Consider the following 12,111-nt stretch of genomic DNA (forward strand, 5'->3'; position numbering starts at 1 on the left):
ATACAGGGTGCGCCAGAACTCGCGCCCCAGAGAAAAATGCCATATAAGGTAAGATACCAGGAACATGGAAAAAATGTAAAAAAAAAATTATCTATAAAAATTTCGAAGTTAGAGGGTTTAAAGTTTGCACTTTGACTCTATTTATTTCTGTTGGAAAAATAATTTTCCAAGTTTTTTTGCTATAGGCTATTAAAAGAGGAAACAAGGAAGCTGTATCCTAAATTGTAACTCTGTTCAATGTTATTTGTGGCTTTTATTGGCAAAATTTTTGTCCCTTTACTAAATAATTGTAAAAAAAAAAACATATACAAGATCATCAGTATCATTCAATAGATATAAAAAAATGTCAAATGTCAAAAAATATATGTCAAAATTTTTTGACAGATAGAATTTTTTTAAACATTTTTTTCATGTTCCTGGTATCTTACCTTACATGGCGCACCCTGTATTTCTTGCAAATATTTAATAGAGACATAATAGGAAGAAGTGTTGTATTTTTAGCCGACGCGTGTCATTTATGAGCGAGGTAATGCACTAATATTATTTTTTACGTTGGGTAAACCGAGGACAGTGAAAATGTTTAGTCTGGTGAAGAGGTTTACAATTGTTAATCAAATGATTTTACGACGTCCGTTGTGCGAAAATTTCACTTGTGGTCGATTTAGAGAGCTCTTTTCTGTCTCTAATTGGCCGATTTGTATCTTCACCTTGCAACGACCACACAACTTCAAATCCTGTTTACTGGCGCCACAATATTTTCCTATCCTATTACGGCTAACTCATTGTGAGTTATTCCTTATTATTCAAGAAAAAATCACTTCTTTGGAGTTTGCTTTATTAATAGAGTGGTTATAATCCGGATTAAAGTCTCTGCTACGTGTGAAATCTCTCGCCCCGTGAGACGAATCAATTTGTAATTGACATTGCCGATGGTAGAGTTGTGACAATTTAACAAAACGTTTGAGTGCCTTAATAGACACAATTTAGTAATTTGGGAAAAGATCAAGATAATAGAAGCGATTGCTTCATCATGTAATCGCCTGTAATATAAATTTATCGATGAAGCCATTAGGGCCTTCTTGTTCGATTTTTATCTCGGGGCAAGATTGGGTTTGCTGTACTCGAAATTCACTAAACGCCTAATTAGAGGTGCATCTTAACGAACTACTTGACACTGCATGTCTAAGTGGTAATTATGTTAATTTCTTGTTTGCACATGCTTGGCTTGAGTGCATTTCCATTAAAACCTACATTGTATCAAAATAGAGAAAACTATTCTAATTCAACTTATTTGCGTGCATCGGGGCGGTCCCTGAAAGACAGGTTCGTAATAAGAGACTCTTTATGTTAATATCCGTCTTTATCCTCGGACAATTTTATCATTGATGGTAGTTTAATTAGACGCAAGGAAAATGATAAGTTGTGTCAAAAAATGTCATCAGGAAGTTTGAATTTGTGATTGAACAGAAGACGTTTCAATTATCAGCGCTGGTGTTCGACTTCAAAGGGATTGCGAGGACTTGACAGGTCAGTATTAATAACTGGGAGATGAATAGGAGATCTGTCATAACATGCGAATCAAATACAAATGGCAAAGGAGGTTTATCGACTTTCCGAATTCAGGGAGAAGTTATAAATAAATGACACAATGCGGATTTGCGGTTTTGGAGAGCGGTATTTTTAAAAATATTGCAGCATGGCGAAAAAATTTCAACGATGGGGAAGCAAAACAAAATTACAAATCCAAATAACGTACATAATTTTTTATAATGTAGGTATAAAATATGAATTCTATATTTTCTAAAAATGCCTGAATTTGTTTTCCACGTTTTTTTCTTAGAAGTGATTAGGTGTTTAGTGCTTTGAAAACAGTCAAAATTTCTTGTTTATTGAAAATGTAAAATTTTCATATCTTTTTGATGATTTCGCAGCCACTAAACTCCTGTTTACGCCGAAAAAATCAAGGAAAATGCGGCCGTTTTCGCTGGAAGACGGTTTTATTTTGACCATCGCGTTGTAAACAAGGTAAAATAGGTGTTTGATGGGACGTAAAGTGCATTTAATGGTCACGATGTGTGATGTTCCGGAGGTAAGAATGGACGGAAGGCGGCTCGAGATTGTGGCAATTAGTCTTAGCAAATTGCTTGGTATTATATCTTTTTTTCAATTTCAATGAGATTTATGTGACAGCTCCTATTAGCACTTGAAATAAATTGGTCTAATTGTAACGCAGTTAACTGTTATTATCCGGGGGAATATAATATGAGCGCAATTATCTTCATAAATATTTTAACCCCTGGAGTTGATTCGGACTCGTGTGTCAAGCTAAAGCGGGATTAGAAATCGGAAGTAAATCCTCTTAGAACTAAGCTCTAGTTCTACTGTTCCTAATCTGTCGATAAATACCCGAAACACAAGTCACACGAGGAATTTTGGGTCCGATTTCGGCATGCTCATAAATCCTCATTTAATTCAGGCAATTTCGATGCAAGCCAATTCCGGGTGCTCTTTCAGCATCTGAAACACGTCTAATTATGTAATTTTTCATGATACCACTTGTAATTATGTGATTAAGGAAAATATAACACGCAGATTTAGAAAGGAAATTCCTGGAACGAATTTACATATCTTAACTAAAAAATGAGATTTTAATTAAATACTTTGCATTTGTCATCTATAATTAATGTTGTGCTTCTATCAACTTACTAATAAATCATAAATAAGAATTTTTATGAGAGGCACGATTATTGTGGCCGCATTTTACTTGCAAAATGTTTCTTACAGCGACATGGCGCTGCATGAAACCACAATCTGAAATGGAAAAATAAAAATAAAACTAAAGTTTTAACAATGCGACGAATACGTTAAATAAGGGACATTTGTGGTGTCGTTTGAGCAAAAAAGAAACAAGAAGAAAGGAAATAAATACAAAAAGTGTGTCTAATAATTTTACCATAAAATAAATAATCGTTTTTTAGGAAAAAAAAGTGTTTACAAATTTGTCAAAAGTATTATAAGCAACAATAATTATCGTACCCAAAACGGTATTTTGTTTAGGTAATTTAAAGAATTTTCATCATTTAGAGCCACTTCCCATCATAATGTTTTTTTTATTGATTATTCGTGTTTGAGTTTTATTTTAGTTAAAAAAAAAAAGTTCTCTCAGGAAATAATTCTGCCGCTTAAGGATATCCAGCCACGCAAATCTATGGCCCCTGACCAACCTACAAGTGACTTATCTTAGCGGGGGCTAATTTACGATTCGCGTCGTCTACCCTTATCCGTCGCCATTTTTAACCGCATCCGATAACCGTCCGAATTCAATTTGAGATCCAAACCGAAGAAAACAACTCTCGACGCATTTAACGAGGTGTAACACTTGCATTCGACCGGAATCTGGAATTATAATCCCGCATATGATATAAACGAGCGCACTTTGATAAAAAGCGATGATAACGTTAGCCACTTGGTATTGTTTCTTGCAATCTTCGCATCTATGACCGGCGGTTAGGACGATAACCGCGACCTACAACTACCACCTCGTTAAAATTCAATCCAGTTCTCTGATAATTATTAATACCTCGACTATTTTTTAAATAAATAAAACGAGATAAATACAACGCGGAACCGTACCTAAATAAATAATAATAATGGTTTGAGTAAACTGTCAATCAACATGACTATAAATCAATAAATGGTATTTACTAACCTTGCAAGATCCGTCGATACAGACACCACGAGTGCCTTTGGGAGCAGGGCGGCCGTAAGAAGTTAAAGGGCGGCTGCAGGAAGTGCCGTCGATGACGGTTTTGTTGAGGGTGGCGTAAAAATTCAAACCGGAAGCTCGACAATTGAGCGCGCATTCGTCAGGTGCTGGAAAATTCATAAAAAATGTTGCAATAAATTGTTTTAATGGCGACTATCCAATTTTTTCAGTTTTCTAATTTATCATATGGATGTATAATATCCAGCAGTCATTAATGTCTGATTTTTATAAATTATACCATTCATTGATCACACGAACAAACATTATTCTTATAAATTGGCAGAAGATAAAAATTGATTTCTTTTAATAAAATGAATTAAATTTATTTCAGAAAACAGATGTGTGGTGACCTTTAACCAATAGTTAATTAAATTAGTCGTAAATATAAATCAAAGAAACCCCAAAAATAAATTGAATCAATTAAATTTCAGATAGCATTATTTTTTAAACAAAACTAGTCCCTGGATAGGTCATCTTGACCTGATATTTATTTCCGTAAAATGAAATAACTTTATTTCCGAATAAATAAGTAAACAAATTATAATTACAAAATAATAATTACAAACAATGTAGATTCATAAAAATTTTAAAATACTAAAATTACGTCATGAAAAAGAAGTCTGTGATTATTTTATAGGAAATTATAATAAATCAAAACAAGTTTTGAAGAATAAATGATTTAAATGAAACATCATATGAAACAACGCAACCATTAAAACTCACTAAAACTAGCTCTATTTAATTTCATGCAACATGAAACAGAAATAAGCAACCAGTTAATTACATTTGAACTCTAAGCGTATAATTGGTTGCATATGTACTAGATTAAGTAATAGATCTGTTTTAAAAACCTAGGAGTATTTCAAATTTTGAGCGCTTGAGTTCGCGTTTTTTTGTTTTTTTTTATTCTTTTAGCCTTTGTCCTTTTGCTTATTAATCTTACCATTGAGGAAAGGTTCCCAAACGTACATTTTCCCCTTGAACAGCCTGTGGTTGAATGCGGCACATTGTTCGTACCGAAAGTCCCTTCCCGACGGACAATTCTGCTTGAAACAATACAAAATTATCTCGTATACAACTAAATAACTTAAAACAGAGCGGGACCACAAGCCAAGCACGCAGTAAGTAATTAGAATCACAATATATTCACCTGTGTATTGCAAAGATGAATCCTCTTATACAAACCCACGCAACCATTTGCTTGTCTTCTCCGTCTTTGTCCTCGAACAAATCTGAAAATAATTAGAATTAAATCCGGTCCTGAAATAAACATGTATGTCAAGGAAATGAAATTGAAACAATCAAAATAGCAATAAAATTTTAATCTACTGACACAGTTTCCATTAATTATTATTTGTTCGAAACACAATTTTTGAGTTGGGTGCAAGAAAGGTGAATTTTGCCCCTTTCTTAAAAGATTGCCTGCGCATTTGTGCCCCCACAAATTGGCCAATTGGTGCATTTCAGCACCTGGTGGGGGTTTTGTGTTACTCTCCCTACTCGGAACTCTGGAGAAACTGAAAGCAAATATATGGAAGTAATTTTATCACAGGACGGGTAAAATCTAATACTCCTAATAAATTAGGTTTATCAAATTTACTCGTCGGGTGGAACACGTCGACCGCGGTAATTATGTGTAAACGCGCTATAATAATAGATCAGGGATGTGATTTATCGTCAAACATCTCAGTATAATCATGTACAAGAGGTCTCGCCTTCGGTTACAAAAAGACCACGATGGGAACCTCCGGCTCCAATTAATTTCTCCACAAAATCATAGCAAAATAATAAGAGATGACATCGTGCAAGTGGTATGGCATTTGACAACGATCCTGATTTAATGCCTCATTGTTCCGGAGCAGTGAAGTGGTCAGGGCGTGAGATAACGTCATTTCCTCTATTCTGCACGCCCGATTATGCTGATAATGCAAAGAAGACACCAAAAGGCGGTTCCAATATTTTTACAAACAGGTGGCCACGAGATATTTCGTAAATGGGAATAAATCACATAACATCAGAATTTAATTTGTTGGTAAATAAGACAAAGTGAAAAAAACAGGGTGGCCCAGCTAAGATTTTTTTGACATAGAAACAATGATTTGTAAAAATACTTAAAACTTGGCAGATACCTACTTTTAGTCAATTAACTCAAAAAAATAAGAAAAAAAAGTTAATATTTACACAAAACTCAAATAAATGAAACAAAACTTGTAACATGGTTATTGATTTTCAATTGCAGAAAAATGCTTATTAATATAAGATTTCTAAAAATATACGAATTATTTTTGAAATGGTGGCACCGTCACGCATTAGCATATGAGTTATTCGATACTCCAGGGGCGAGGCGCCACTTCATTAAACACACAAACACTTGTTTGGGATCCTAGAGCGTATATTTTCCTCGCGTATAATTGAAGCTGACAGCAGAAAGAAACGTAAGTAAACAGTTAAAAGGCAGCCCTTTATCATTTTACAACACGGAGTAATTAACCGGAATGACCACTGCTAAAGTAAAATCACGACTCGCTTTTGTACAAACGTCTAATAAAGTCTCGACGTGAATAAACTAGCACTGATTATATTTCTATTACCGTCATAATTCGTGTCTTACAATTAATTTGAATTTTATTGCGACTACATAAATTTAATTTAATAAATTATCGCCGCTTATTAACAAGACAGATTCAGCATGAAATGATAATTATGTGTCACATAAATTAATTTGTGCGTGTGGCAAATTAACTCCTCAGCGATACAAACAACCCATTTTCGACTGATAAACACATGGAAGTATTCGCACGATAAACACCCGGAAATTTTTGCAACTTGCTAAATATTGAGCCTAGTTTGTAACGAGAATCCAACAGAGAACGCCTTAAGAATCAAAATCAAAAAATTATAAACAAAATACAAACCGAATTTTAGTTATACATAACAGTCCGTTGTCCCTACTATCTTTACCTATATTGATTAGTTAAGATACTAAATTCGAGTCTTTATACTTGATTTACTGAGCTACCGTCTTTGACAAGTGTCTCTGCTACTGATGACTAACTCAAATTTTGCAAAAATTATTTTTCGCGATTCTATATTAAGTTTAGGTGTTTAGTCCACTTTATTTTCTCCTTTTTTATTTTATACTTTGAAAAGTTACGTCTTAAATTCGAACTTTTTACGCGCCTGGCAACTAAGACAGGTCCCCGGGATTTCCCCGGAGTTTGATAAGCGTCATAAAAGATGGTCAAAGTTTAAAAATTAATTCTTGTGTTGACGTGAAAGATACCTTACTCGTGCAACAATGCAATAAAATGACGACGAAATATAAGCGCGGCCGACCATCTGATTGTCGAATTACTGCGATCAACTGCGCGGAAAATTGGGAATTTATTCTGGTTTCAATACAGAGGAGATCATTTGTAAGTGCTCTAATGGCACAAAGGCAGAGTTTTTTTATCATTGCATTTAAAGATCTTTGTGCCGGTTTAAATTTCACGCCAGAGGTGACATTTTCTTGGTTTCATTTGGCATTTTTCAATCCGATTATTATTTCAGTGTAAAATATCCAACTCATGTCGTATTCTGGCAACATTCTAATACTTTTGTTTACATTACTGGCAAAGTGAGAATATGCATGTTGGTTGAAAGTTTACAACCATGACTAACCACTTGAATACATAATTCTGTCACGAGATGATACTAGCACTATTTCTTATTGGATCGGATTTTCCGGTCTTGACACACTCGGCCATTACGAAGTGGCACCAAACTCTTGTCTTTTAATTAAACGAAAAAAAAGCTTTTTCTCCTAGACATATAATTTCCTCATTGGTTATAAAAAAGCTTGGAGGCATTTTCAATTACCAGTTGTGGACATTTATAACCCCAGAATAAACAACTAAATATGTATTAGCACGGAACGAGGTCGGGACGTCATCTTTGAAATGACAGGTTGTAGAGGTATCGATCAGGACCTGACTCGATACATATTTGAAGCATTTTAATTAATTAGGGCAACAATTTGATTTAATAATCTGTCGGAATTAAACTGAAGAATGAGTTCCGCTATTCCTAAAAAAGTCATGGTTAAATACTGGGTTTTAACCTAGTTACAAATGCCCACTCAAACATATTATAATAACATGTTTACGGCTGCTTTGTCCCTTGCATTAATCAGAGAAAACGTGTTTTTTGATATTGGATTATTTACAGTAGCGGTGTTGGGAAACTTTGAGACGTTTAAACCCACGATTGGGTTTAAATATGACCCATGAAGAAATATGAAGTTTGCCTGATTTATTTGATCCTAAGGCAGAAGCTTAAATCTAAAACTTTTATTTCATTTTAAAAGACTCAGTTTATGCGGTTTATGGAGAAAACCTCTTCCCATGTCTTATGTGATGGTATTCACTAATTGTTTATCACTGTTTATTGTGTCTGTTTTTTACACATCTAATGTAGGTTTACAATAGTATATTAAAAAACAAGTGTTACAAACACTCTCATTATGATATGAGTAGATTGTGACACGAGCCACGCAGTGGCGAGTATCACAAATATGGGCGAGTAGAGGGAGGCCCTTGCCCCTCTGGAATTATAGAAGTTGCTATTTTTTAAATAAACTATTGTCTTAAGAAAAAAAGTGTATTTCCTTATGTTGCCCCTCCTGTCAAAAATATCTGCGGGCGTCCATGTCTGTGTAGTACACTACAGAATAAATATTGTCTTTGTAAACGGCCAAACCTCAATCGTTTTACAGCTTTGATCAATTTCTCACAACTTAAATGAATATTGTTATCGTTTTAATTTCCTTGGGCTGCAATAAACATTTACTCGGTCATTCGCAAACTTCACCACAGTTCAATACAAGTAACTTTTGATTTAGTAACGTATTTTCGTGAAAGTTTCCTTTTGTCGTAGTTCTTTTCCTCAAGAGAGGAGTCTCCGTCTTATTCGTTTTAGGATATAAAGATATATTGGTCGTTTCATAAAAGAGTAAACTTCTTTCACTGCGGTATCATATTACTTGGAAAATGAAATCATATCTGATATTTCAACATGAAATTAATCAATCAGAGAATATCCAACCGAGCAAATCGATGCGATGAATGATTTTTCTGATCCATCATTGATAAGAGCAAATGATGTAATAAATCAACGAAACAAAGTCTTACCTCGTATCAGCAGGTCGGTTGATACAATGTCTCGTCTGTTGCGTGACGCCACCCCCACAGCTTCTCGAACACGTCGTCCACGGCCCCCATGCTGACCATACTCCCACCGTCTTCGGCGTTTTCTTCAGCAGACGGTCGCGGAACATGTGGTGCACCTTGAAATCGTCCAAATTAACAACTCATTTCTTCAAACAAAAGAAAGCTAAGTTTAGAAAAGAATTTTAAAGTTTGTCTCTTCGGATGTTAGGCGAACGTTTGATGAATAGCAAAAAGCAATGCACAAAGCTGCCATTATTTATGCCTAACGAATGTACAATGCACAACTCAATTGCGGTGCGCTTTGTATGGATCAAGATGGATAGTTGCATTACGGCATAATTTAAGTGGAATAGGACGCCTCTATCTGTGACAATGGCGAGGCTTTGTGTTAGGAAAAAATAGATTTTGACGCGACATGAGGAGAGAAATGTTTACTTGGATGGCGCGAGCTCCTGTGGTGGACATGGAGGCCAATAAACGCCACGGAGGTATTGTCAGTGTGATTCTCATCTGATATGTCAGAAGCTTGATTTGCCTTTAAATTGATTCGACGGATAATTAATAGAAACACAAAAGAGAAAAAAAAGTATAAAAGGTTAACTTCGGTTTTAAGAATTGAAGAAGTAACTGGAAACGTAATTTGTAAAGTATGTAATAAAAAATAATGCTCATTATATTTTTGAAATCATATTTTTAAATTTTTGCAAGAAAATGGAAAAAATTAACAAAAATATAATATACAAAAAAGTGGTAACTCTTCTTCATTTTTGTTATCTATAAAATGTCCTTATCGTATCTGTTTTAGATCCTCTCCGATTAAAAATCTTGATTGACCTCCCCAGAATTCGAACAATCTCCCTCCTCGAAAATCTTTCTCTAATTAATTATTTTCTCCATTTAATTCGCTTTGATGTTACGAAACAATTCCTATTCCGAGCTGTTAGATGTTAATTAGAACGAATTTCTAAACAAATAAAGCGATCCAAATGGGCCGTTATTTACATTTTAAGGACTCACAATATCTCTGAAGTATCTGCAAGTGCCTGTTTGACTCGAAGAATCGATTTATCAGATCTCAGATCCCTAATCTCACACTATTAGAATTTCGCAAGAGGGCGTTTTATTGATGCAATTTATAAAAAATTTAATAAATATCAGGAAACTATGTCGTTTTTCTGCACTTAAACGATAACAGTAGCAATTTAATTTTTTACAGCCTTTTGTGCTTTGTGTATTTATTACTATGGTGGCGATAATAGTACAAAGTAAGCAAAATCAACTCATTGAATTTTTACAAAATTCCAAGAAATGAGACTGCTTGTCATCTCATCTCTGCAATTCTTGCATGAAATTGCTTTATTATTGCGAGTGAAGCTGTTACAAGACAACAATAATAATAGTCTTTGATTTTCATTCCCGATTTAGCTCAATTTTTTTAAAATTATAATTGTAGTATCTTTTTTATTTTTTAACTGCTAAACTATTCTTCATTTTCATTCAAATCCTGCCAAGTTAATGAGTTGTACAAAAGGACCAAACCAATTACTAATTTAATACAATAGCGAGAGCCTCTCCAGTGTAATTTAGTATTCTCCATTAAATATATTATAACTGTGTTTATAACAGCTCATCATTTATTCTCAATTCTCGCACCTCGGCTACATTAAGTGTCTTATCGTTGCCGATCATCTAAATCTGAACAAAAACTCTCGTAAAATGGTCTATTGTCGTTATCAAGATTTATCGACCTTTTTAAAATCGTTTAACTGCCATACTGAGAAAATTACAACAAATTTTGACATTAGCAGTGAATTAATATCAATTTGGACCAAATAATTTGAATTAATTTAATCTCGACTTTGGCGGCTTTACTATACAAAATTAATTTTTGTAAGCAATAGAACAGTATACAATTTAAAAAATTGCTTAGTACTATTATGCAATACAACATTTTTTGGAGAAACTTTGATAAAACGTATTTATAAGGTAATGGAACCGGTAGATGGCATCTTAAGGAATAAAAATCACAAATGTAGCTAAGAAATGATTATTTTACTAAACGTTATTAATGTGCTAGTGTATAATATAACTATTAAGATCTATGTTATATACAAAATATTTTAAATAATGCCAAATGTCTTTAAAATTGCAAATTCACCAGCAGAAGACACTATATTTTTAATGTTCATTTCTAATAGTTTAATAGTTTACAAACATAAGTTTAAAATACAATAATTTTTCCAGTAAAAATCACTGTTCTGATTTACAGCACTTGACAAATCAAAAAACATTTGCGACCATAATAAACTTGTGAAAAAAAAGAGTTAGAAGTTTGAAAAAGTAGCTTTGTTCACTTTGCTTTTAATATAAAGATGCATATTATTTCAATAGTTTTAAAATCTAAGTGTGAACTACTAACTCACTGTCAAGTTTCACGAAAAATATATTTCTGCACCAAACAAGTTACATACTCGTACATCAAAAATTATCTTAATTATGAAAATTCTTAAATACACTGTCCTGATTAAAATTTGAATGCTAGATGTTTTTATTTGCAAATATTTCTCAAGAATCAGTTTCTGTACTACCAATTATAAAAATTTCGTGTAATTATCGCTATTTCGGCATCGCATGCAAATCCTGTGCAAACAACGTCCCCCGAGCAATTTATTAATAAAAATTCAACAATTTATGGCCGTTTTAAATTACCAACCAATTTTTCCCGACGTGCAATAACTCATCGTAACCGTTTTTAAGACACCCATGTGGGAATAATCGTGTCCCGCCCCCGCGTTACGCCACTGGTTTTGTCATCCGATGATTGAGCCTCAACTAACACGACAAAAGAAAGAACAAATCGTCTTTCCATGTAATCCGATAAGAAACAATTTATCAGATCATGTGGGTGTCTATAAAGATGTTCACACAAACTCACTTGAAGTGGATATGGCTTGGCTTTGGAGTCGTACATCATCCCTAGGTCAAAGAGGAGAAGGGTTGCCGCCGCCCTGAAAAACAAATTTAATTTAATTCAATTGATTGATCGAAGTGTGTATAAATAATTAAAAGATTTTTAAAGCAACACCTCGATAATGGCTTGCGGCACGCAACGTGAATTATTGTTCTGGATTCTTT

At 33.9% G+C, this 12,111-nt stretch overlaps 1 protein-coding gene across 1 annotated transcript in view; it reads right to left on the minus strand.

Annotated features, from left to right (window-relative positions):
- LOC123010930 (thrombospondin type-1 domain-containing protein 4) overlaps positions 1 to 12,111 on the minus strand; it is a 45,876-nt gene that overhangs the window by 15,450 nt on the left and 18,315 nt on the right. The window contains exons 2-6 of the mRNA XM_044408122.1: positions 11,912 to 11,984; positions 8,938 to 9,092; positions 4,917 to 4,998; positions 4,710 to 4,809; positions 3,710 to 3,873 (exon numbers count right to left, since the gene is read on the minus strand). Of these exons, the coding sequence (XP_044264057.1) occupies positions 3,710 to 3,873; positions 4,710 to 4,809; positions 4,917 to 4,998; positions 8,938 to 9,092; positions 11,912 to 11,984 (574 nt within the window). The remainder of the gene's footprint in view (positions 1 to 3,709; positions 3,874 to 4,709; positions 4,810 to 4,916; positions 4,999 to 8,937; positions 9,093 to 11,911; positions 11,985 to 12,111) is intronic.

The sequence above is a fragment of the Tribolium madens genome, unplaced genomic scaffold, assembly GCF_015345945.1.
Source record: "Tribolium madens isolate multiple individuals breed KSU strain unplaced genomic scaffold, Tmad_KSU_1.1 Scaffold_91;HRSCAF=231;Tcas5.2_LG7, whole genome shotgun sequence".
In the NCBI taxonomy this organism is placed as follows: domain Eukaryota; kingdom Metazoa; phylum Arthropoda; class Insecta; order Coleoptera; family Tenebrionidae; genus Tribolium; species Tribolium madens.